At 40.9% G+C, this 25,484-nt stretch overlaps 1 protein-coding gene across 1 annotated transcript; it reads right to left on the bottom strand.

Annotated features, from left to right (window-relative positions):
* Window positions 1–3,963: 3,963 nt before the first annotated feature.
* On the bottom strand, window positions 3,964–25,111 carry egln1a (egl-9 family hypoxia-inducible factor 1a). Its single transcript, XM_031799653.1, has 5 exons — window positions 23,821–25,111; window positions 14,326–14,445; window positions 6,811–6,947; window positions 6,096–6,163; window positions 3,964–5,251 (listed from the first exon to the last, which is right to left on the bottom strand). Exons 1-5 carry the CDS (start codon window positions 24,574–24,576, stop codon window positions 5,196–5,198), a joined length of 1,137 nt encoding a protein of 378 aa, XP_031655513.1. The 5' UTR covers window positions 24,577–25,111; the 3' UTR covers window positions 3,964–5,195.
* Between the last annotated feature and the right edge of the window lie 373 nt (window positions 25,112–25,484).

Below are 25,484 nucleotides of genomic sequence, written 5' to 3'. Positions count from 1 at the left end.
CTATGTAGTACTGTGGAATAGAGTTCCATGTAGTCATGGCTCTATGTAGTACCGTGGAATAGAGTTCCATGTAGTCATGGCTCTATGTAGTACCGTGGAATAGAGTTCCATGTAGTCATGGCTCTATGTAGTACCGTGGAATAGAGTTCCATGTAGTCATGGCTCTATGTAGTACTGTGGAATAGAGTTCCATGTAGTCATGGCTCTATGTAGTACTGTGGAATAGAGTTCCATGTAGTCATGGCTCTATGTAGTACTGTGGAATAGAGTTCCATGTAGTCATGGCTCTATGTAGTACTGTGGAATAGAGTTCCATGTAGTCATGGCTCTATGTAGTACTGTGGAATAGAGTTCCATGTAGTCATGGCTCTATGTAGTACTGTGGAATAGAGTTCCATGTAGTCATGGCTCTATGTAGTACTGTGGAATAGAGGTCCATGTAGTCATGGCTCTATGTAGTACTGTGGAATAGAGTTCCATGTAGTCATGGCTCTATGTAGTACTGTGGAATAGAGTTCCATGTAGTCATGGCTCTATGTAGTACTGTGGAATAGAGTTCCATGTAGTCATGGCTCTATGTAGTACTGTGGAATAGAGTTCCATGTAGTCATGGCTCTATGTAGTACTGTGGAATAGAGTTCCATGTAGTCATGGCTCTATGTAGTACTGTGGAATAGAGTTCCATGTAGTCATGGCTCTATGTAGTACTGTGGAATAGAGTTCCATGTAGTCATGGCTCTATGTAGTACTGTGGAATAGAGTTCCATGTAGTCATGGCTCTATGTAGTACTGTGGAATAGAGTTCCATGTGGTCATGGCTCTATGTAGTACTGTGGAATAGAGTTCCATGTAGTCATGGCTCTATGTAGTACTGTGGAATAGAGTTCCATGTAGTCATGGCTCTATGTAGTACTGTGGAATAGAGTTCCATGTAGTCATGGCTCTATGTAGTACTGTGGAATAGAGTTCCATGTAGTCATGGCTCTATGTAGTACTGTGGAATAGAGTTCCATGTAGTCATGGCTCTATGTAGTACTGTGGAATAGAGTTCCATGTAGTCATGGCTCTATGTAGTACTGTGGAATAGAGTTCCATGTAGTTATGGCTCTATGTAGTACTGTGGAATAGAGTTCCATGTAGTCATGGCTCTATGTAGTACTGTGGAATAGAATTCCATGTGGTCCTGGCTCTATGTAGTACTGTGGAATAGAGTTCCATGTGGTCATGGCTCTATGTAGTACTGTGGAATAGAGTTCCATGTAGTTATGGCTCTATGTAGTACTGTGGAATAGAGTTCCATGTGGTCATGGCTCTATGTAGTACTGTGGAATAGAGTTCCATGTGATCATGGCTCTATGTAGTACTGTGGAATAGAGTTCCATGTAGTTATGGCTCTATGTAGTACTGTGGAATAGAGTTCCATGTGGTCATGGCTCTATGTAGTACTGTGGAATAGAGTTCCATGTGGTCATGGCTCTATGTAGTACTGTGGAATAGAGTTCCATGTAGTCATGGCTCTATGTAGTACTGTGGAATAGAGTTCCATGTAGTCATGGCTCTGTGTAGTACTGTGGAATAGAGTTCCATGTAGTCATGGCTCTATGTAGTACTGTGGAATAGAGTTCCATGTAGTCATGGCTCTATGTAGTACTGTGGAATAGAGTTCCATGTAGTTATGGCTCTATGTAGTACTGTGGAATAGAGTTCCATGTAGTCATGGCTCTATGTAGTACTGTGGAATAGAATTCCATGTGGTCCTGGCTCTATGTAGTACTGTGGAATAGAGTTCCATGTGGTCATGGCTCTATGTAGTACTGTGGAATAGAGTTCCATGTAGTTATGGCTCTATGTAGTACTGTGGAATAGAGTTCCATGTGGTCATGGCTCTATGTAGTACTGTGGAATAGAGTTCCATGTGATCATGGCTCTATGTAGTACTGTGGAATAGAGTTCCATGTAGTTATGGCTCTATGTAGTACTGTGGAATAGAGTTCCATGTGGTCATGGCTCTATGTAGTACTGTGGAATAGAGTTCCATGTGGTCATGGCTCTATGTAGTACTGTGGAATAGAGTTCCATGTAGTCATGGCTCTATGTAGTACTGTGGAATAGAGTTCCATGTAGTCATGGCTCTGTGTAGTACTGTGGAATAGAGTTCCATGTAGTCATGGCTCTATGTAGTACTGTGGAATAGAGTTCCATGTAGTCATGGCTCTATGTAGTACTGTGTGCCTCCCATCGTCTCTTCTGGACTTGGGGACTGTGAAGAGACCTCTGGTGGCATGTCTTGTGGGGTATGCATGGGTGTCCGAGCTGTGTGCTAGTAGTTTAAACAGGCAGCTCGGTTCATTCAACATGTCAATACCTCTCACAAATACCAGTAGTTATGAAGTCAATCTCTCCTCCACTTTGAGCCAGATGGGAAAAAAGGAAGGGGCCTAGACAGCTGCCCTGGGGAATTCCTGATTTTACCAGTTATGTTGGAGAGGCTTCCATTAAAGAACACCCTCTGTGGTCTGTTAGACAAGTAACTCTTTATCCACATTATAGCAGAGGGTGTAAAGCCATAACACATACGCTTTTCCAGCAGTAGACTGATTAATAATGTCAAAAGCCGCACTGAAGTCTAACAAGACAGCCCCCACAATAATTGTCAAAAGGGGCTCCTGAGTGGCGCAGCGGTCTAAGGCACTGCATCGCAGTGCTAGAGGCGTCACTACAGATCCTGGTTCGATTCCAGGCTGTATCACAACCGTCCGTGATTGGGAGTCCCATAGGAGGGCACAGCGTGGATAGGGTTTGGCTGGGGTCGGCAGTCATTGTAAATACGTTTTTTTTTCCTAACTGACTTGCATGGTTAAATACAGATTTTTAAAAAAAGCGTATTTTTATTTGTGTAGGTACTTGTTGAGTGTCCTTCCCTATAAGCGTGCTGAAAGTTTGTTAATTTGTTTACTGTAAAATAGCATTGTATCTGGTCAAACACAATTTTTTTTAAGGGTTGGTAACAGGCTGATTGGTTGGCTATTTGAGCTAGTAAAGGGGGCTTTACTATTCTCAGGTAGCAGAATAAATTTTGCTTCCCTCCAGGCCTGAGGGGACACACTTTTTGGTAGGCTTAAATTGAAAATATGGCAAAAAGGAGTGGCAATATCGTCCGCTATTATCCTCAGTACATTAAACTACATTAAAACTGTTAGTTGGTATTGGTGAACTCGATTAGTTCACATGAACACAATCATCATTTCATTCCTCTAAACAAATGACATCTTTCATTCCATGATTGTGATGGAGCTGACTACAGTATGTTCCCAGAAAGTTAGTGAGCTCAAGTCTTGATTCTTCCTTTAGTTGGCAGAACGGGACAACTAAAGGAACTCCTACTGGTACAGTATGTCATCAACCAAGCATCATTTGTTGCATATCAAAAGAGAGAAAGAGAAAGAGGGAGAGAGGAGCGAGAGAAGAGGGAGAGAGGAGCGAGAGAAGAGGGAGAGAGGAGCGAGAGAAGAGGGAGAGAGGAGCGAGAGAAGAGGGAGAGAGGAGCGAGAGAAGAGGGAGAGAGGAGCGAGAGAAGAGGGAGAGAGGAGCGAGAGAAGAGGGAGAGAGGAGCGAGAGAAGAGGGAGAGAGGAGCGAGAGAAGAGGGAGAGAGGAGCGAGAGAAGAGGGAGAGAGGAGCGAGAGAAGAGGGAGAGAGGAGCGAGAGAAGAGGGAGAGAGGAGCGAGAGAAGAGCGAGAGAGGAGCGAGAGAAGAGCGAGAGAAGAGGGAGAGCGAGAGAGGAGGGAGAGAGCGAGAGAGGAGAGAGAGAGCGAGAGAGGGGGAGAGGAGGGAGAGAGCGAGAGAGGGGGAGAGGAGGGAGAGAGCGAGAGAGGGGGAGAGAGCGAGAGAGGGGGAGAGAAGGGAGAGAGGGAGAGAGGCACTTCACTGTGCAGTGACTGAAGATACATAAAACATGACAAAAATACGTTCCAATTTTTTTTATTGAGGTCTCTCCTCATGTTATCAAAAACCTTTAGAAATAGGATCTCCTCATGTTATCAAAAAGCTTTAGAAATAGGATCTCCTCATGTTATCAAAAAGTTTAATTGAGATCTCTCATGTTATCAAAAACTATTTTAATTGAGATCTCTCCTCTTAATTAAAAACCTCATTGAACAAAAAGCTTAAAACAGCTTATTCCTTGTAAACAGCATCAACACAACAAGCAAAACACCGTGGGTCCATACTTACGAACTCTGAATGAACCCTTAAACCTTTTAAAACTAAGTTAGCTGTCCCAATTAGAAGCCTTGCTTCCGAGACGCACTCGCAATACGGTTAACTCAGAGTTCGTCAGTATGGACTCTGTACCTTTAAGGAATCAACCACAAAACCAGAACATGGTAAAAGACTACAGAATAACAGTCTCTCAGGGGTCGGTTGGATCCTGAAGCTCAATACCAGAACATGGTAAAAGACAACAGAATGACAGTCTCTCAGGGGTCGGTTGGATCCTGAAGCTCAATACCAGAACATGGTAAAAGACAACAGAATGACAGTCTCTCAGGGGTCGGTTGGATCCTGAAGCTCAATACCAGAACATGGTAAAAGACAACAGAATGACAGTCTCTCAGGGGTCGGTTGGATCCTGAAGCTCAATACCAGAACATGGTAAAAGACAACAGAATGACAGTCTCTCAGGGGTCGGTTGGATCCTGAAGCTCAAAGCGTTCTCTAAATGGCAGCTTCTTTTTTCTCAGCATTGTCTTCACCAAAAAGCCACCGCCTCTGTCCCAAATGGAACCGTGTTCCCTACAGAGTGCACTATTTGTGCATCTATTTTTTGGTCACTAGTGCACTACGTAGGAAATAGGGTCCCCTTTGGGCCACAAGCAGAGAAGGGACAGTCTCTCCTTGCAGTACTGTGACGTCATGACATTCAAGGTCAGTTGTGGAATCAGTCCACCCGTAGAGCTCCAGAAAACGTAAAGAAATCCTCTCTCTTACGCTTACACCCTCTCTCTTAGTTTAGGCCTCTCCCTTTCTCAGGGATTAGCACTTCATGGCTGGAGGGGGGGGGGGGGGGGGGGGTCTTGGCTGGTAGATGGGGTGTCTCCTCTCCCCTCTCCTCTCCTGTCTCCTCCTCTCTCCCCTCCCTCCTCTCCTCTGGTCTCCTCCCCTCCCCTCCTCTCTTCTCTCTTTTTCTCCTCTCTCACTAGCTGGGGTCTGATGGTTTGTTCAGTTCCACCTTCACTCCTTTCTCTCCAGCTCCTGGAAACACACAGACACACACAGAGACAGACAGACACACACAGAGACAGACAGACACACACAGAGACAGACACACAGAGACAGACACACAGACAGACAGACAGACAGACAGACAGACAGAGACAGACAGAGACAGACAGACAGAGACAGACAGACAGAGGACAGACAGACAGAGGACAGACAGACAGACAGAGACAGACAGACAGACAGACACACAGAGACAGACAGAGAGTCAGGCTTAGAGTAGAGGCTGACAGTGAGATGATTCTCCTAGGTTTGTGGAAAGGTGTTTAACATAAAACTTGAATTAAACGCAGAGTCTCAAACAGCCGCCTGTCCCTTTTAAAAGCTGGGCATCGGCACACATTTCAGCAATAAACGGCTGTTTCAAATAAACACCGGGTCGAAATAAAGTGTTTACCAGGTTACCATGGACACAACTATTATATTTCCACAGGCATGTGCATTAAAAAGATTTGTAAAAAAAATTCTGTCATCGTTGCTAGCCATGGCGCCACCAAAAAGACAACGCAACATTAAATTCATGGGTGTATGATAGACAGCCTAGTCTTTGTAAGTCTGATCTGCGATAGATACTAATAGTGTTATTATAATGTTTATACTGGTAACAATAAACAGTAGGTTGGTCTTTTCAACATTTTATTGAGAAAAAGTTGTGCTTTAAGGAAATAGAAGCCCGTCTCTAAATAGAAGCCTGTCTCTAAATAGAAGCCTGTCTCTAATAAGCGCCTGTTGTGTTCAATCATTGAAATAAATAAATGCCTGGGCAATTAATGAAAGTTTTACGGTACATACAATGATATCCTCATAGTAAGAGGTTTACCTGTTAGGTATTTCTCTTTAGCCCTGGCTCGCTCATCAGCATCAAAATACCACACTGTGATGGCATACCTGGAGAAGAAGAGGTCAGAATTGACATCTCTGGGAGGGAGACACCAGAGATAATAGACCAAGTTCTGGACAGGTGATACAGGTGAGGGTGTGTTATAAGCTGTTTGCGAGTTGAGGGTGGCTGAGGGTTGAGCGGGTGTTATAAAGGTGAGTTATAAAGGTGAGTTATAAAGGTGAGTTATAAAGGTGAGTTATAAAGGTGTTATAAAGGTGCGTTATAAAGGTGCGTTATAAAGGTGCGTTATAAAGGTGCGTTATAAAGGTGCGTTATAAAGGTGCGTTATAAAGGTGCGTTATAAGATGCGTTATAGGTGTGTTATAAGATGCGTTATAAAGGTGTGTTATAAGATGCATTATAAAGGTGTGTTATAAGATGCGTTATAAAGGTGTGTTATAAGATGCGTTATAAAGATGTGTTATAAGATGCGTTATAAAGGTGTGTTATAAGATGCGTTATAAAGGTGTGTTATAAGATGCGTTATAAAGGTGTGTTATAAGATGCGTTATAAAGGTGTGTTATAAGATGCGTTATAAAGGTGTGTTATAAGATGTATTATACAGGTGTTTTAGTTAGTTACATTTTAGTTAGTTTAACTGGAACAGGTTGTTATTTTAGTTAGTTTAACTTGACCAGGTAAGGTACTAACCTGATAGCGTGGGCGGGCTGGACCTCGTGTGGGTTCCGTCTGTCTGACCAGAAAAACAGCAACCGGTCAAACTTAGGCTCGATGTCGGCAAACTGAGCTTTACCCTCTGGGAAGATACGCAGAACACCCCCATGTTCCTGGAACAGAACATATCAATCAATCAAAATATCCCCATGTTCCTGGAACAGAACATATCAATCAATCAAAATATCCCCATGTTCCTGGAACAGAACATATCAATCAATCAAAATATCCCCATGTTCCTGGAACAGAACATATCAATCAATCAAAATATCCCCATGTTCCTGGAACAGAACATATCAATCAATCAAAATATCCCCATGTTCCTAGAACAGAACATATCAATCAATTAAACAATCAATCAATCAAAATATCCCCATGTTCCTAGAACAGAACATATCAATCAATCAAACAATCAATCAATCAAAATATCCCCATGTTCCTAGAACAGAACATATCAATCAATTAAACAATCAATCAATCAAAATATCCCCATGTTCCTGGAACAGAACATATCAATCAATTAAACAATCAATCAATCAAAATATCCCCATGTTCCTAGAACAGAACATATCAATCAAAATATCCCCATGTTCCTAGAACAGAACATATCAATCAATTAAACAATCAATCAATCAATCAAAATATCCCCATGTTCCTAGAACAGAACATATCAATCAATCAAACAATCAATCAAAATATCCCCATGTTCCTAGAACAGAACATATCAATCAATTAAACAATCAATCAATCAAAATATCCCCATGTTCCTAGAACAGAACATATCAATCAATTAAACAATCAATCAAAATATCCCCATGTTCCTGGAACAGAACATATCAATCAATTAAACAATCAATCAAAATATCCCCATGTTCCTGGAACAGAACATATCAATCAATTAAACAATCAATCAAAATATCCCCATGTTCCTAGAACAGAACATATCAATCAATCAAACAAAATATCCCCATGTTCCTAGAACAGAACATATCAATCAATCAAACAATCAATCAAAATATCCCCATGTTCCTGGAACAGAACATATCAATCAATTAAACAATCAATCAAAATATCCCCATGTTCCTGGAACAGAACATATCAATCAATCAAACAAAATATCCCCATGTTCCTGGAACAGAACATATCAATCAATCAAACAATCAATCAAAATATCCCCATGTTCCTGGAACAGAACATATCAATCAATTAAACAATCAATCAAAATATCCCCATGTTCCTAGAACAGAACATATCAATCAATCAAACAATCAATCAATCAAAATATCCCCATGTTCCTAGAACAGAACATATCAATCAATTAAACAATCAATCAATCAAAATATCCCCATGTTCCTAGAACAGAACATATCAATCAATCAAAATATCCCCATGTTCCTGGAACAGAACATATCAATCAATTAAACAATCAATCAAAATATCCCCATGTTCCTGGAACAGAACATATCAATCAATTAAACAATCAATCAATCAAAATATCCCCATGTTCCTAGAACAGAACATATCAATCAATTAAACAATCAATCAATCAAAATATCCCCATGTTCCTAGAACAGAACATATCAATCAATTAAACAATCAATCAAAATATCCCCATGTTCCTAGAACAGAACATATCAATCAATCAAAATATCCCCATGTTCCTGGAACAGAACATATCAATCAATCAAACAAAATATCCCCATGTTCCTGGAACAGAACATATCAATCAATCAAACAATCAATCAAAATATCCCCATGTTCCTGGAACAGAACATATCAATCAATTAAACAATCAATCAAAATATCCCCATGTTCCTAGAACAGAACATATCAATCAATTAAACAATCAATCAATCAAAATATCCCCATGTTCCTAGAACAGAACATATCAATCAATTAAACAATCAATCAAAATATCCCCATGTTCCTAGAACAGAACATATCAATCAATCAAAATATCCCCATGTTCCTGGAACAGAACATATCAATCAATTAAACAATCAATCAAAATATCCCCATGTTCCTGGAACAGAACATATCAATCAATCAAACAAAATATCCCCATGTTCCTGGAACAGAACATATCAATCAATCAAACAATCAATCAAAATATCCCCATGTTCCTGGAACAGAACATATCAATCAATTAAACAATCAATCAAAATATCCCCATGTTCCTAGAACAGAACATATCAATCAATTAAACAATCAATCAATCAAAATATCCCCATGTTCCTAGAACAGAACATATCAATCAATTAAACAATCAATCAATCAAAATATCCCCATGTTCCTAGAACAGAACATATCAATCAATTAAACAATCAATCAAAATATCCCCATGTTCCTAGAACAGAACATATCAATCAATCAAACAAAATATCCCCATGTTCCTAGAACAGAACATATCAATCAATTAAACAATCAATCAAAATATCCCCATGTTCCTAGAACAGAACATATCAATCAATCAAACAAAATATCCCCATGTTCCTAGAACAGAACATATCAATCAATTAAACAATCAATCAAAATATCCCCATGTTCCTGGAACAGAACATATCAATCAATCAAACAAAATATCCCCATGTTCCTGGAACAGAACATATCAATCAATCAAACAATCAATCAAAATATCCCCATGTTCCTGGAACAGAACATATCAATCAATTAAACAATCAATCAAAATATCCCCATGTTCCTAGAACAGAACATATCAATCAATCAAACAATCAATCAATCAAAATATCCCCATGTTCCTAGAACAGAACATATCAATCAATTAAACAATCAATCAATCAAAATATCCCCATGTTCCTAGAACAGAACATATCAATCAATCAAAATATCCCCATGTTCCTGGAACAGAACATATCAATCAATTAAACAATCAATCAAAATATCCCCATGTTCCTGGAACAGAACATATCAATCAATTAAACAATCAATCAAAATATCCCCATGTTCCTAGAACAGAACATATCAATCAATCAAAATATCCCCATGTTCCTGGAACAGAACATATCAATCAATTAAACAATCAATCAAAATATCCCCATGTTCCTGGAACAGAACATATCAATCAATTAAACAATCAATCAAAATATCCCCATGTTCCTAGAACAGAACATATCAATCAATTAAACAATCAATCAATCAAAATATCCCCATGTTCCTAGAACAGAACATATCAATCAATTAAACAATCAATCAATCAAAATATCCCCATGTTCCTAGAACAGAACATATCAATCAATTAAACAATCAATCAAAATATCCCCATGTTCCTAGAACAGAACATATCAATCAATCAAAATATCCCCATGTTCCTGGAACAGAACATATCAATCAATCAAACAAAATATCCCCATGTTCCTGGAACAGAACATATCAATCAATCAAACAATCAATCAAAATATCCCCATGTTCCTGGAACAGAACATATCAATCAATTAAACAATCAATCAAAATATCCCCATGTTCCTGGAACAGAACATATCAATCAATTAAACAATCAATCAAAATATCCCCATGTTCCTGGAACAGAACATATCAATCAATTAAACAATCAATCAAAATATCCCCATGTTCCTGGAACAGAACATATCAATCAATCAAACAATCAATCAAAATATCCCCATGTTCCTGGAACAGAACATATCAATCAATTAAACAATCAATCAAAATATCCCCATGTTCCTAGAACAGAACATATCAATCAATTAAACAATCAATCAAAATATCCCCATGTTCCTAGAACAGAACATATCAATCAATTAAACAATCAATCAAAATATCCCCATGTTCCTGGAACAGAACATATCAATCAATTAAACAATCAATCAAAATATCCCCATGTTCCTAGAACAGAACATATCAATCAATTAAACAATCAATCAAACAAAATATCCCCATGTTCCTGGAACAGAACATATCAATCAATTAAACAATCAATCAAAATATCCCCATGTTCCTAGAACAGAACATATCAATCAATTAAACAATCAATCAATCAAAATATCCCCATGTTCCTAGAACAGAACATATCAATCAATTAAACAATCAATCAAAATATCCCCATGTTCCTAGAACAGAACATATCAATCAATTAAACAATCAATCAAAATATCCCCATGTTCCTGGAACAGAACATATCAATCAATCAAACAAAATATCCCCATGTTCCTGGAACAGAACATATCAATCAATCAAACAATCAATCAAAATATCCCCATGTTCCTGGAACAGAACATATCAATCAATTAAACAATCAATCAAAATATCCCCATGTTCCTAGAACAGAACATATCAATCAATCAAACAATCAATCAATCAAAATATCCCCATGTTCCTAGAACAGAACATATCAATCAATTAAACAATCAATCAATCAAAATATCCCCATGTTCCTAGAACAGAACATATCAATCAATCAAAATATCCCCATGTTCCTGGAACAGAACATATCAATCAATTAAACAATCAATCAAAATATCCCCATGTTCCTAGAACAGAACATATCAATCAATTAAACAATCAATCAAACAAAATATCCCCATGTTCCTGGAACAGAACATATCAATCAATTAAACAATCAATCAAAATATCCCCATGTTCCTAGAACAGAACATATCAATCAATCAAAATATCCCCATGTTCCTGGAACAGAACATATCAATCAATTAAACAATCAATCAAAATATCCCCATGTTCCTGGAACAGAACATATCAATCAATTAAACAATCAATCAAAATATCCCCATGTTCCTAGAACAGAACATATCAATCAATTAAACAATCAATCAATCAAAATATCCCCATGTTCCTAGAACAGAACATATCAATCAATTAAACAATCAATCAAAATATCCCCATGTTCCTAGAACAGAACATATCAATCAATTAAACAATCAATCAAAATATCCCCATGTTCCTAGAACAGAACATATCAATCAATCAAAATATCCCCATGTTCCTGGAACAGAACATATCAATCAATCAAACAAAATATCCCCATGTTCCTGGAACAGAACATATCAATCAATTAAACAATCAATCAAAATATCCCCATGTTCCTGGAACAGAACATATCAATCAATTAAACAATCAATCAAAATATCCCCATGTTCCTAGAACAGAACATATCAATCAATTAAACAATCAATCAAACAAAATATCCCCATGTTCCTGGAACAGAACATATCAATCAATTAAACAATCAATCAAAATATCCCCATGTTCCTAGAACAGAACATATCAATCAATTAAACAATCAATCAATCAAAATATCCCCATGTTCCTAGAACAGAACATATCAATCAATTAAACAATCAATCAATCAAAATATCCCCATGTTCCTAGAACAGAACATATCAATCAATTAAACAATCAATCAAAATATCCCCATGTTCCTAGAACAGAACATATCAATCAATTAAACAATCAATCAAAATATCCCCGTGTTCCTGGAACAGAACATATCAATCAATCAAACAAAATATCCCCATGTTCCTAGAACAGAACATATCAATCAATTAAACAATCAATCAAAATATCCCCATGTTCCTAGAACAGAACATATCAATCAATCAAACAAAATATCCCCATGTTCCTAGAACAGAACATATCAATCAATTAAACAATCAATCAAAATATCCCCATGTTCCTGGAACAGAACATATCAATCAATCAAACAAAATATCCCCATGTTCCTGGAACAGAACATATCAATCAATCAAACAATCAATCAAAATATCCCCATGTTCCTGGAACAGAACATATCAATCAATTAAACAATCAATCAAAATATCCCCATGTTCCTAGAACAGAACATATCAATCAATCAAACAATCAATCAATCAAAATATCCCCATGTTCCTAGAACAGAACATATCAATCAATTAAACAATCAATCAATCAAAATATCCCCATGTTCCTAGAACAGAACATATCAATCAATCAAAATATCCCCATGTTCCTGGAACAGAACATATCAATCAATTAAACAATCAAAATATCCCCATGTTCCTAGAACAGAACATATCAATCAATTAAACAATCAATCAAAATATCCCCATGTTCCTGGAACAGAACATATCAATCAAAATATCCCCGTGTTCCTAGAACAGAGCACAACAATAGAATGACAGATGACACATGTATTTAGTACTCTGCTATAGAAAGAAATGGGTTTGACTACAAGGTCAACAGACAGATCATAGCAGCACTAAGAGCAACAAACTGTTTGAAAGGATGAGAAGGCCATTTAAAGGACCTACGGCTGAATCAGTTACAAACATGGAACTAGAAAAGAGAAGAAAAGACTGTTCCACCTTCTGGGTCTGTGTTCCAAATGGCTCCCTAGTCCCTTAAGAATGAACTACTGTTGACCAAGAAGTGACAGTCTAGGGAATAGGGTGCCATTTGGGACACTCGAGTGGTGGAGGACTTAGGGAGGAGAGCTGTGGATAGGAAGCGGCGTGGGAACGGTCTTTCCTGCTGAGCAATCAGAAGAAGAATCTAACAGGAAAAGAGTTCGTTTGGATAAAAGAACCCGGAGACTCGCATTCAACCTTTCACATCTACGATATGATAGGCTGTTCTCTACACACATGTTAATACTACGATACGATAGGCTGTTCTCTTCACACATCTAGAGATCAATAAACACTAGACACCTGACCACAAACTAGAGATCAATAAACACCTGACCACAAACTAGAGATCAATAAACACCAGACACCTGACCACAAACTAGAGATCAATAAACACCAGACACCTGACCACAAACTAGAGATCAATAAACACCAGACACCTGACCACAAACTAGAGTTCAATAAACACCAGACACCTGACCACAAACTAGAGTTCAATAAACACCAGACACCTGACCACAAACTAGAGATCAATAAACACCAGACACCTGACCACAAACTAGAGATCAATAAACACCAGTCCCATTCAGGATGCCGGGCATGTGTCCTAGCTCACCCTATTCCCTACTTGGCTCTGGTCAAACCCAAAGGATCTTGTTTACCCTCTGTGCTAGAGGGTTCATTTCAGTATAACTGCAGACAGTAATATTTAATACCTTGGTATCTCAGTCTCTGTGCTAGAGGGTTCATTTCAGTATAACTGGAGACAGTAATATTTAATACCTTGGTATCTCAGTCTCTGTGCTAGAGGGTTCATTTCAGTATAACTGGAGACAGTAATATTTAATACCTTGGTATCTCAGTCTCTGTGCTAGAGGGTTCATTTCAGTATAACTGGAGACAGTAATATTTAATACCTTGGTATCTCAGTCTCTGTGCTAGAGGGTTCATTTCAGTATAACTGCAGACAGTAATATTTAATACCTTGGTATCTCAGTCTCTGTGCTAGAGGGTTCATTTCAGTATAACTGGAGACAGTAATATTTAATACCTTGCTATCTCAGTCTCTGTGCTAGAGGATTCATTTCAGTATAACTGGAGAGGTACAGTAATATACCTTGGTGTCCCAGTCTTTATTTAGGTAGTATATACAGGTGACACATCGCCCGTCTCCGTTCGGATTGTCCACATGGCGTACGTATCCGGTCCCGTTGCCTGGGTAACACGCCACCATCGCCTAGACAACAGAACAGAAACATTATGATGATTGCCTTGGAAGGAGATGATTAGTCCTGACACTTAAGAACATGATACCATTACTCATGCCAACATTAACTGTCCCGTCACGATTAGACCTAGGAAGGTGACCCACACACACTCCCGCTATGAATGTTACACCCTCCGTTATTGATGTTACAGTCTAAAATAGACATTCAAATAAAAATCATCATTTGGAATGTAAAAAAAAAAAATGCCAACGGAAGTTGCAGAACCTTAGAATTGCATAATTACAGGTAGACACCACCCTCTGACAGGTAGACACCACCCTCTGACAGGTAGACACCACCCTCTGACAGGTAGACACCACCCTCTGACAGGTAGACACCACCCTCTGACAGGTAGACACCACCCTCTGACAGGTAGACACCACCCTCTGACAGGTAGACACCACCCTCTGACAGGTAGACACCACCCTCTGACAGGTAGACACCACCCTCTGACAGGTAGACACCACCCTCTGACAGGTAGACACCACCCTCTGACAGGTAGACACCACACCCTGACAGGTAGACACCACACCCTGACAGGTAGACACCACACTCTGACAGGTAGACACCACACTCTGACAGGAAGCCTGAATAGTAGACAAGCCAGACACCACACCCTATCAGGAAGCCTGAATAGTAGACAAGCCAGACACCACACCCTATCAGGAAGCCTGAATAGTAGACAAGCCAGACACCACACCCTAAATGAACCTATTGATGCACAAATATGTTTTTCTAGTACATGCCCCCATGCAGTCTTTTAATTGTAGATTTAAAAGCCCACTGTGTGAAAATAACTCCAAATATATGTTTCATCATTTATTTTCCCTGAGCCTCCTTTGGCTCAGTCTGATCATGTGGGCTTGATGAAACACATTTAAATATATTTACATACACAGCCCTGATGGCAGATAGGATCATCTAGACCAGGGGTCCAGAGCCTGCTGCTCTTCTGTTCTACCTGGTAATTCATTGCACCTACCTGGTTTCCCAGGTCTAAATGAGTCCCTGATTAAAAAGGGGAATCACCTTCCTGGTGTCCCAGGTCTAAATGAGTCCCTGATAAGAGAACAATGAAAACACACAGCGGAACTGGTTTGGAGGTTCTGAGTTGAGTGGTCTAGACTCTAGAGGCCAGAAACTCAACTCTGGACGTTGATGCCTGTGTAACAGTATAACTTTAGACCGTCCCCTCGCCCATACCCGGGAGTGAACCAGGGACCCTCTGCACACATCAACAACTGACACCCACGAAGCATCGTTACCCATCGCTCCACAAAAGCCGTGGCTTCAAGGTCTCAGAGCAAGTGACGTCACCGATTGAAACGATATTTAACGCGAACCACCGCTAACTAAGCTAGCCGTTTCACATCCGTTACACTTGCGATCCCAATTGTAATATAATTTGCAACCCCCACCATGTAAAAGAGTGATGTGCTCAACAGCTATGACAGTCTATTACAAATGAGTCTGACAGTACTATTGACAGTATTTCAAACTGAAGGAAGTATGGTTTGAACTAAGTGACTGAAATGAACCAGAAAGGCATTGGGAAGATGATTGTACTTCCCTCCCAGTCTGATATAGGTCTTGTCCTCTGTTCTAATGAGTCCTGCGTGGCTCGTAGAGGGAGACAGACACACACATGTTCCTTAGAGTCTGATCTTTCAGTGATGGGCTCATAATATTTTGTAACTTAAACCTTTTATAAAAGATAGAACCACTTATGTAGGAAGAAAACAGAAACGGCTTTGTTCATGACAACCGCATCTAGCGGCTACTGGAGGTTACGGATTCTATGAACCGAGGGCAATCAATCCCCATTTTCAAATCAGACGACCCCTAGTTAAAAAAACACTGCCGTAGGGTAAGAGTAGGAGGATACCTATGCAAATAAAAGATAACTGGTCATTGGTCAGAATAATCAGATCAGATTGTGATGTCATGCTGTGTGCTGAAAACAGGCTGAAATTCCAGGCGTTCTTTATTTTTTATTTTTTGCAGTGACGCTCTCCATCCAACCTGACAGAGCTTGAGAGGATCTGCAGAGAAGAATGGGAGAAACTCCCCAAATACAGGTGTGCCAAGTTTGTAGCATCATAACCAAGAAGAGTTGAGGCTGTAATCGCTGCCAAAGGTGCTTCAACAAAGTACTGAGTAAAGGGTCTGAATACTTATGTTATTTTTGCTTTGTCATTATGGGGTTTTATTTTAAAATAAGTCCGTAATGTAACAAAATGTGGAAAAAGTCAAGGGGGCTGAATACTTTCTGAATGCACCCTGCCTAATAAACAATGCACCCTGCCTAATAAACAATGCACCCTGCCTAATAAACAATGCACCCTGCCTAATAAACAATGCACCCTGCCTAAACAATGCACCCTACCTAATAAACAATGCACCCTACCTAATAAACAATGCACCCTACCTAATAAACAATGCACCCTACCTAATAAACAATGCACCCTACCTAATAAACAATGCACCCTACCTAATAAACAATGCACCCTACCTAATAAACAATGCACCCTACCTAATAAACAATGCACCCTACCTAATAAACAATGCACCCTACCTAATAAACAATGCACCCTACCTAATAAACAATGCACCCTACCTAATAAACAAAGCACCCTACCTAATAAACAATGCACCCTACCTAATAAACAATGCACCCTACCTAATAAACAATGCACCCTACCTAATAAACAAAGCACCCTACCTAATAAACAAAGCACCCTACCTAATAAACAATGCACCCTGCCTAATAAACAATGCACCCTACCTAATAAACAATGCACCCTGCCTAATAAACAATGCACCCTGCCTAATAAACAATGCACCCTGCCTAATAAACAATGCACCCTGCCTAATAAACAATGCACCCTACCTAATAAACAATGCACCCTGCCTAATAAACAATGCACCCTACCTAATAATGTCTTAAATAAATGAAATATGGGGGGGCTGCTGTGAGCTGAAAAACAAGCTCTGTGAACCCTTTCTTAAATAAATGAAACATAATTGACTGCAAAGCCTTTGAGACTGTGTATCCTACTCTGTAATGGTCAGAATTCATACCATTTCTTACATAGACTTTCTAAAATAAAGTCTGACCTCCGTCATTTAGACCTAAAGTATACTTATGGACATGGTTTCACACTTTATTTGTAGATGCTCAGGTTGACCGTTCTACGAAATGGCTCATATACATGCATGGCTATTTCAGTGTAAGTTATTCTCTATCTGGGAGGAACATCCAATGACTAGTGGCTAGGCCAGCCTCCCTCACGCTGCTGCAGCACGCGCCGCACGGCACGTAGCACAACCATTAAAACATACTCCCTCTGGAGAGGGGGCAGGAGTCAGAGTTCAACCCAGTTTATTTTCTCCCTCCCACACACTCTTCCTCCTTCTCCCCTCCTCCTCCTCATCCCTCTCCAGCTCAGTGGCCCTGTAGAAACCCTACAGCACAACGAGTTGTACATGTGAGACGTGCAGAGAGCCGTTGTTTACATGGATAACTGGTTGTCTTGGTTACCCGGTAGTCCTGTAGATTACAACAGAGTGGTGACAAACACACACCCAGGGTTAGGAGCACAGGCGGTTCCAGCGTCAATACCTTCAGTCCCTTTGCCAGATCGACAAAAATTCTAATGAAACATATTCTAAACCTCCGTAAATGTTAACTTTGAGACATGTATGCATAAATATGATGTTTTAACCTTCTTTTAAACACTTAAACCAGTGTTTTTACACAATATATATGAGCCTTGTGAAATGTCTTAAGCTACATCAACAGATGGAATCGGATCGCTTTACATATACGGAGCAGAAAGATTTGACATGATTAGTCTCGGTGTGTTACGAGCCCAGGGAGGCTAGTCTGCTATAATGCCATGGTAATAATACGGTTTCTATGATGTTGATGTAACCGGAAAGAGGATCATGGACTAACACGCAGACAGGCGAGGTGCTTCATGACGACTGAACCTGAACAAGTCTCTGTTCCAGGAACATTCTGAGCTCCTCTGTCTGCGTTGTGCACGTGGCTTCTTCTGGGTTAAACTAGGTGCATACGTTTCATATACAATATCATGCAATCCTCCAAGATCTATGGGTGAAGTTACGTCCAAATCGTACAATATCGTGTTTGTTTTGAAACTGCAGTTGCTCTCTAAACGTAACCAATGTTGTACTAAAGATACACTGTATCCACAGCAGTATGTGAAGACCCCTTCACATGAGTGGAGCCACACTACATCAGCCACAGCCGTTGCTGACAGGTGTATAATACAGAGCCATGCAATCTCCATAGACAAATCTGGGATTGGCGGATGCCAGGAGAACTACCTATCCGAAATGCAAAGTGCCAACTGTAAAGTTTGGTGGAGGAGGAATAATGGTCTGGGTCTGTTTTTAATGGTTTGGGCTAGGCCTCTTTCCGCATGACAACGCCCCCATGCACAAAAGCGAGGTCCTTACAGAAAAGGTTTGTCGAGATCGGTGTGGAAGAACTTGACTGGCCTGCTGAGAGTGACCTAAGCCCCATCAAACACCTTTAGTATGAATTGGAACGCTGACTACGAGCCAATCGCTCAACATCAGTACCCGACCTCACTGATGCTCTTGTGGCTGAATGGAAGCAAGTCCACACAGCAATGTTCCTACATCTAGTGGAAAGCCTTCCCAGAAGAGTGGAGGCTGTTATAGCAGCAATGTTCCAACATCTAGTGGAAAGCCTTCCCAGAAGAGTGGAGGCTGTTATAGCAGCAATGTTCCTACATCTAGTGGAATGCCTTCCCAGAAGAGTGGAGGCTGTTATAGCAGCAAAGGGGGGACCAACTCCATATTAAAGCCTTCCCAGAAGAGTGGAGGCTGTTATAGCAGCAATGTTCATACATCTAGTGGAAAGCCATATTCACTGAGGGGTTTAATAGACCAGGTCATATCCACTGAGGGGTTTAATAGACCAGGTCATATTCACTGAGGGGTTTAATAGACCAGGTCATATTCACTGAGGGGTTTAATAGACCAGGTCATATTCACTGAGGGGTTTAATAGACCAGGTCATTTTCACTGAGGGGTTTAATAGACCAGGTCATATCCACTGAGGGGTTTAATAGACCAGGTCATATTCACTGAGGGGTTTAATAGACCAGGTCATATCCATATCCACTGAGGGGTTTAATAGACCAGGTCATATCCACTGAGGGGTTTAATAGACCAGGTCATATCCATATCCACTGAGGGGTTTAATAGACCAGGTCATATCCACTGAGTGGTTTAATAGACCAGGTCATATTCACTGAGTGGTTTAATAGACCAGGTCATATCCACTGAGTGGTTTAATAGACCAGGTCATATCCACTGAGTGGTTTAATAGACCAGGTCATATCCACTGAGTGGTTTAATAGACCAGGTCATATCCACTGAGGGGTTTAATAGACCAGGTCATATCCACTGAGGGGTTTAATAGACCAGGTCATATCCACTGAGGGGTTTAATAGACCAGGTCATATCCACTGAGGGGTTTAATAGACCAGGTCATATCCACTGAGGGGTTTAATAGACCAGGTCATATCCACTGAGGGGTTTAATAGACCAGGTCATACCCACTGAGGGGTTTAATAGACCAGGTCATATCCACTGAGGGGTTTAATAGACCAGGTCATATTCACTGAGGGGTTTAATAGACCAGGTCATATCCACTGAGGGGTTTAATAGACCAGGTCATATTCACTGAGGGGTTTAATAGACCAGGTCATATTCACTGAGGGGTTTAATAGACCAGGTCATATTCACTGAGGGGTTTAATAGACCAGGTCATATTCACTGAGGGGTTTAATAGACCAGGTCATATCCACTGAGGGGTTTAATAGACCAGGTCATATCCACTGAGGGGTTTAATAGACCAGGTCATATCCATATCCACTGAGGGGTTTAATAGACCAGGTCATATTCACTGAGGGGTTTAATAGACCAGGTCATATTCACTGAGGGGTTTAATAGACCAGGTCATATTCACTGAGGGGTTTAATAGACCAGGTCATATCCACTGAGGGGTTTAATAGACCAGGTCATATCCACTGAGGGGTTTAATAGACCAGGTCATATCCACTGAGGGGTTTAATAGACCAGGTCATATCCATATTCACTGAGGGGTTTAATAGACCAGGTCATATCCACTGAGGGGTTTAATAGACCAGGTCATATTCACTGAGGGGTTTAATAGACCAGGTCATATCCATATTCACTGAGGGGTTTAATAGACCAGGTCATATTCACTGAGGGGTTTAATAGACCAGGTCATATCCACTGAGGGGTTTAATAGACCAGGTCATATTCACTGAGGGGTTTAATAGACCAGGTCATATTCACTGAGGGGTTTAATAGACCAGGTCATATCCACTGAGGGGTTTAATAGACCAGGTCATATCCACTGAGGGGTTTAATAGACCAGGTCATATCCACTGAGGGGTTTAATAGACCAGGTCATATTCACTGAGTGGTTTAATAGACCAGGTCATATCCACTGAGTGGTTTAATAGACCAGGTCATATCCACTGAGTGGTTTAATAGACCAGGTCATATTCACTGAGTGGTTTAATAGACCAGGTCATATCCACTGAGTGGTTTAATAGACCAGGTCATATCCACTGAGGGGTTTAATAGACCAGGTCATATCCACTGAGGGGTTTAATAGACCAGGTCATATCCACTGAGGGGTTTAATAGACCAGGTCATATCCACTGAGGGGTTTAATAGACCAGGTCATATCCACTGAGGGGTTTAATAGACCAGGTCATATCCACTGAGGGGTTTAATAGACCAGGTCATATCCACTGAGGGGTTTAATAGACCAGGTCATATCCACTGAGGGGTTTAATAGACCAGGTCATATCCACTGAGGGGTTTATTAGACCAGGTCATACCCACTGAGGGGTTTAATAGACCAGGTCATATTCACTGAGGGGTTTAATAGACCAGGTCATATCCACTGAGGGGTTTAATAGACCAGGTCATATCCACTGAGGGGTTTAATAGACCAGGTCATATCCACTGAGGGTTTTAATAGACCAGGTCATATCCACTGAGGGGTTTAATAGACCAGGTCATATCCACTGAGGGGTTTAATAGACCAGGTCATATCCACTGAGGGGTTTAATAGACCAGGTCATATCCACTGAGGGGTTTAATAGACCAGGTCATATCCACTGAGGGGTTTATAGACCAGGTCATATCCACTGAGGGGTTTAATAGACCAGGTCATATTCACTGAGGGGTTTAATAGACCAGGTCATATCCACTGAGGGGTTTAATAGACCAGGTCATATCCACTGAGGGGTTTAATAGACCAGGTCATATTCACTGAGGGGTTTAATAGACCAGGTCATATCCACTGAGGGGTTTAATAGACCAGGTCATATCCACTGAGGGGTTTAATAGACCAGGTCATATTCACTGAGGGGTTTAATAGACCAGGTCATATCCACTGAGGGGTTTAATAGACCAGGTCATATCCACTGAGTGGTTTAATAGACCAGGTCATACCCACTGAGGGGTTTAATAGACCAGGTCATATCCACTGAGTGGTTTAATAGACCAGGTCATATCCACTGAGTGGTTTAATAGACCAGGTCATATCCACTGAGGGGTTTAATAGACCAGGTCATATCCACTGAGGGGTTTAATAGACCAGGTCATATCCACTGAGGGGTTTAATAGACCAGGTCATATCCATATTCACTGAGGGGTTTAATAGACCAGGTCATATCCACTGAGTGGTTTAATAGACCAGGTCATATCCACTGAGGGGTTTAATAGACCAGGTCATATTCACTGAGGGGTTTAATAGACCAGGTCATACCCACTGAGGGGTTTAATAGACCAGGTCATACCCACTGAGGGGTTTAATAGACCAGGTCATATTCACTGAGTGGTTTAATAGACCAGGTCATATTCACTGAGGGGTTTAATAGACCAGGTCATACCCACTGAGGGGTTTAATAGACCAGGTCATATCCACTGAGGGGTTTAATAGACCAGGTCATATTCACTGAGGGGTTTAATAGACCAGGTCATATTCACTGAGTGGTTTAATAGACCAGGTCATATCCACTGAGGGGTTTAATAGACCAGGTCATATCCACTGAGGGGTTTATAGACCAGGCCATATCCACTGAGGGGTTTAATAGACCAGGTCATATTCACTGAGGGGTTTAATAGACCAGGTCATATCCACTGAGGGGTTTAATAGACCAGGTCATATCCACTGAGGGGTTTAATAGACCAGGTCATATCCACTGAGGGGTTTAATAGACCAGGTCATATTCACTGAGGGGTTTAATAGACCAGGTCATATTCACTGAGGGGTTTAATAGACCAGGTCATATTCACTGAGGGGTTTAATAGACCAGGTCATATTCACTGAGGGGTTTAATAGACCAGGTCATATTCACTGAGGGGTTTAATAGACCAGGTCATATTCACTGAGGGGTTTAATAGACCAGGTCATATTCACTGAGGGGTTTAATAGACCAGGTCATACCCACTGAGGGGTTTACAGTCATGCTGTTGTAACCACACCGTGCGTGCATACCAAACGGTCATGCTGTTGTAACCACACCGTGCGTGCATACCAAACGGTCATGCTGTTGTAACCACACCGTGTGTGCATACCAAACGGCATATAGTGGATTATATTTGACCAGGGTCTATAGGGCTCTACAGCGGCAGGGAGCATAGCAGGTAAGAGCGTTGGACCAGTTGCTGGTTCGAATCCCTTAATGGACTAGGTGAAAAATCTGCCGATGTGCCCACGACCAAGGTACCTAAACCTAATTGGTAATGGATAAGAGCATCTGCTAAAGATAACCATTATAATGTAAAGGGCCAGAGTGCCATTTGGGAAACAGCCTCGACTATTGCATGACATATGAGCCAAGATAACGATTATAAATACCCAGGTTTGAAATCACTCTGCCATTTCCTGGTTGTTAAAATTCTAATAGTTCGACTAATTTCAGTTTGTGTGACAAAACAAGCAAGTATAGTTTAGAGAATCATTGTACCATCTAAACAAAACCACTGTGAAATAAATTGAACATATGCAAAAACATATTTTCAGCTGTTTTGTCGGTGGGGTACAAAACCGAAAGTAGAAGACACAAAAACGACACGTAATGGTGTGCATAGAAATTACACACACATAAACAGAGCTACAGCATCTTAAACTTGCTTTCAATGAGAATGACAGATCTATAACTTACAAGTCTATGTGAATTTGATCGGGTTGGACATAACGTTTCATATTGCAGCTTTACCTTAACCTGGATACTTACTTTAGTCCTTCCATTTATTGTAAAGTTTCCCAGCTGACCATTACAATGTCTGACCAGATCATCCATCCGGCTCATGAGGAAGCAGATCTTCTCACATCCGGTCTCTCGGCCCTCGATCCATGTGATCTTATCTCCCCTAATGTCTTTAGTGGAGTCCGTTTTCTGACTGACCAACTGACCGTCGGTAAACTTCCCGGTTTTATGCAACAATTTAACGTCTTCCAAGATGGCCAGCCCCGTTTCACCGCCGAGGAAGTTGTCAACAACACATATCCCATGCTTTATCATACACGGGACGATGTACTCAATGGCGAGATTCTGAGGCGTGGACCGGGTGGTGGTCTGTCCGTTGGGTTTGGTGTTCGACCCGCCTGGTTTCCCGACCGAGGAGCCAGCGCACTCTGCGTTAGTTATAAAACCTTTCATTCTTGTCTCTCCGCTCGGTGATGCGGTGTTGTCGGGTTGGACGCGTGTCTTTAGTTGTGGTGACGGTAGTGTCTGTCCCTCTATCCCCCCGGACGGTGCCTGAGGTTCAGCAGACTTCTGTTTTGAAACCTGTGGTTTTACCTCGGATTCTTTACAATTCACCTTGTGCATTTTCCAGTGCTGCTTCTGGTGCTCCTTGCTGCAGTAAAACGAGTTTCGACACCGGCCGCACTTTAGGAGATTCTCCATTTTCCCACAAAGTTCACAATACTGTCTTTCTCGCTCCAAGTCCAGAGCAGTCTGAGCTGCAGTCTTAAGTTTAGTCTCCATGTTTGCAGTTGGAAGTAACGTTAGCTAACCTGTGTGTTACGGTCTTTAAATCCAATCATTTACACGCGTCCTGTTACTGATTTAGTTTGGAAGTGATCCACACACAGATCGAGCCCAGCCTGCCACGCCACACCGAGTGAAACGGAAAACCAGCTCCTGATAATTTCATCACACGTATTCCGTTGTTTACTTTATTTTACACGGTAATAAGAGTTTAGGTGCGTTCGAGCCCAACATTTGGATAATTCCAGTGTTCGGGACGTTTTGTAGCACGGAGCCATCGATCAGACGGTGTCGCATAACGCCGTCAGTGTTACGACGCCTTATCTCTCTCGGAGCGTATTATTTACGCAGATTCTGTTACAAAATGTTTCTTAAACGGAAGCGAACAAAACGGGGCGGGATATACGTGCATTTGTCCAATAGAAACTCTAGTTTTAGTTGCAAATCGGAATGATAACGATTACGCCTCTGGGCTGCGTTTCGTATGTATTTACGTTCTGAAACGGTGCTGTACTGAACGACCAGTTGAAAAAAGGGTCGGGGAACACAGTCGACATCGCCACTTCCCTTTAAATACGTCACTCCTTGCTTCAAGTCACGCCTCGCCACACCCACCAAATGGCAGCAAACCTACCTCAAAGTATGTTCAAGAACGTACAAGAACGTTTTGGAGAAACGTCGTTAAATACAACCAGTTGCACAACGTAGCAAACGTTCAAGCAAACTGAACGCACCCATGATGTCAACAACGACACCTGCCTGCTGGTCCAATGTCAGCAGCTGGTCCTCCCTTTAAACCTGCAATGTGGAACTTTTTGGGAGATGACCAAATTCACATAGAAATGGGAGTTACAGATGTGTCATTCATTGAAAGCAAGTCTAAGAAGCGGTGTATTTGTTCTATG

The sequence above is a fragment of the Oncorhynchus kisutch genome, linkage group LG20, assembly GCF_002021735.2.
Source record: "Oncorhynchus kisutch isolate 150728-3 linkage group LG20, Okis_V2, whole genome shotgun sequence".
In the NCBI taxonomy this organism is placed as follows: domain Eukaryota; kingdom Metazoa; phylum Chordata; class Actinopteri; order Salmoniformes; family Salmonidae; genus Oncorhynchus; species Oncorhynchus kisutch.
This window is presented reverse-complemented; position numbering and strand designations above follow the sequence as displayed.

Excerpts from the sequence above, each read along its gene's own strand:
- egln1a (XM_031799653.1), bottom strand. The coding sequence starts at position 24,576 with ATGGAGACTAAACTTAAGACTGCAGCTCAGACTGCTCTGGACTTGGAG. Across the intron at positions 6,164-6,810 it reads CAGCCCGCCCACGCTATCAG|GTATGCCATCACAGTGTGGT; the intron begins GTTAGTACCTTA and ends CTTCTTCTCCAG. Across the intron at positions 5,252-6,095 it reads TAAAGAGAAATACCTAACAG|GAGCTGGAGAGAAAGGAGTG; the intron begins GTAAACCTCTTA and ends GTGTGTTTCCAG.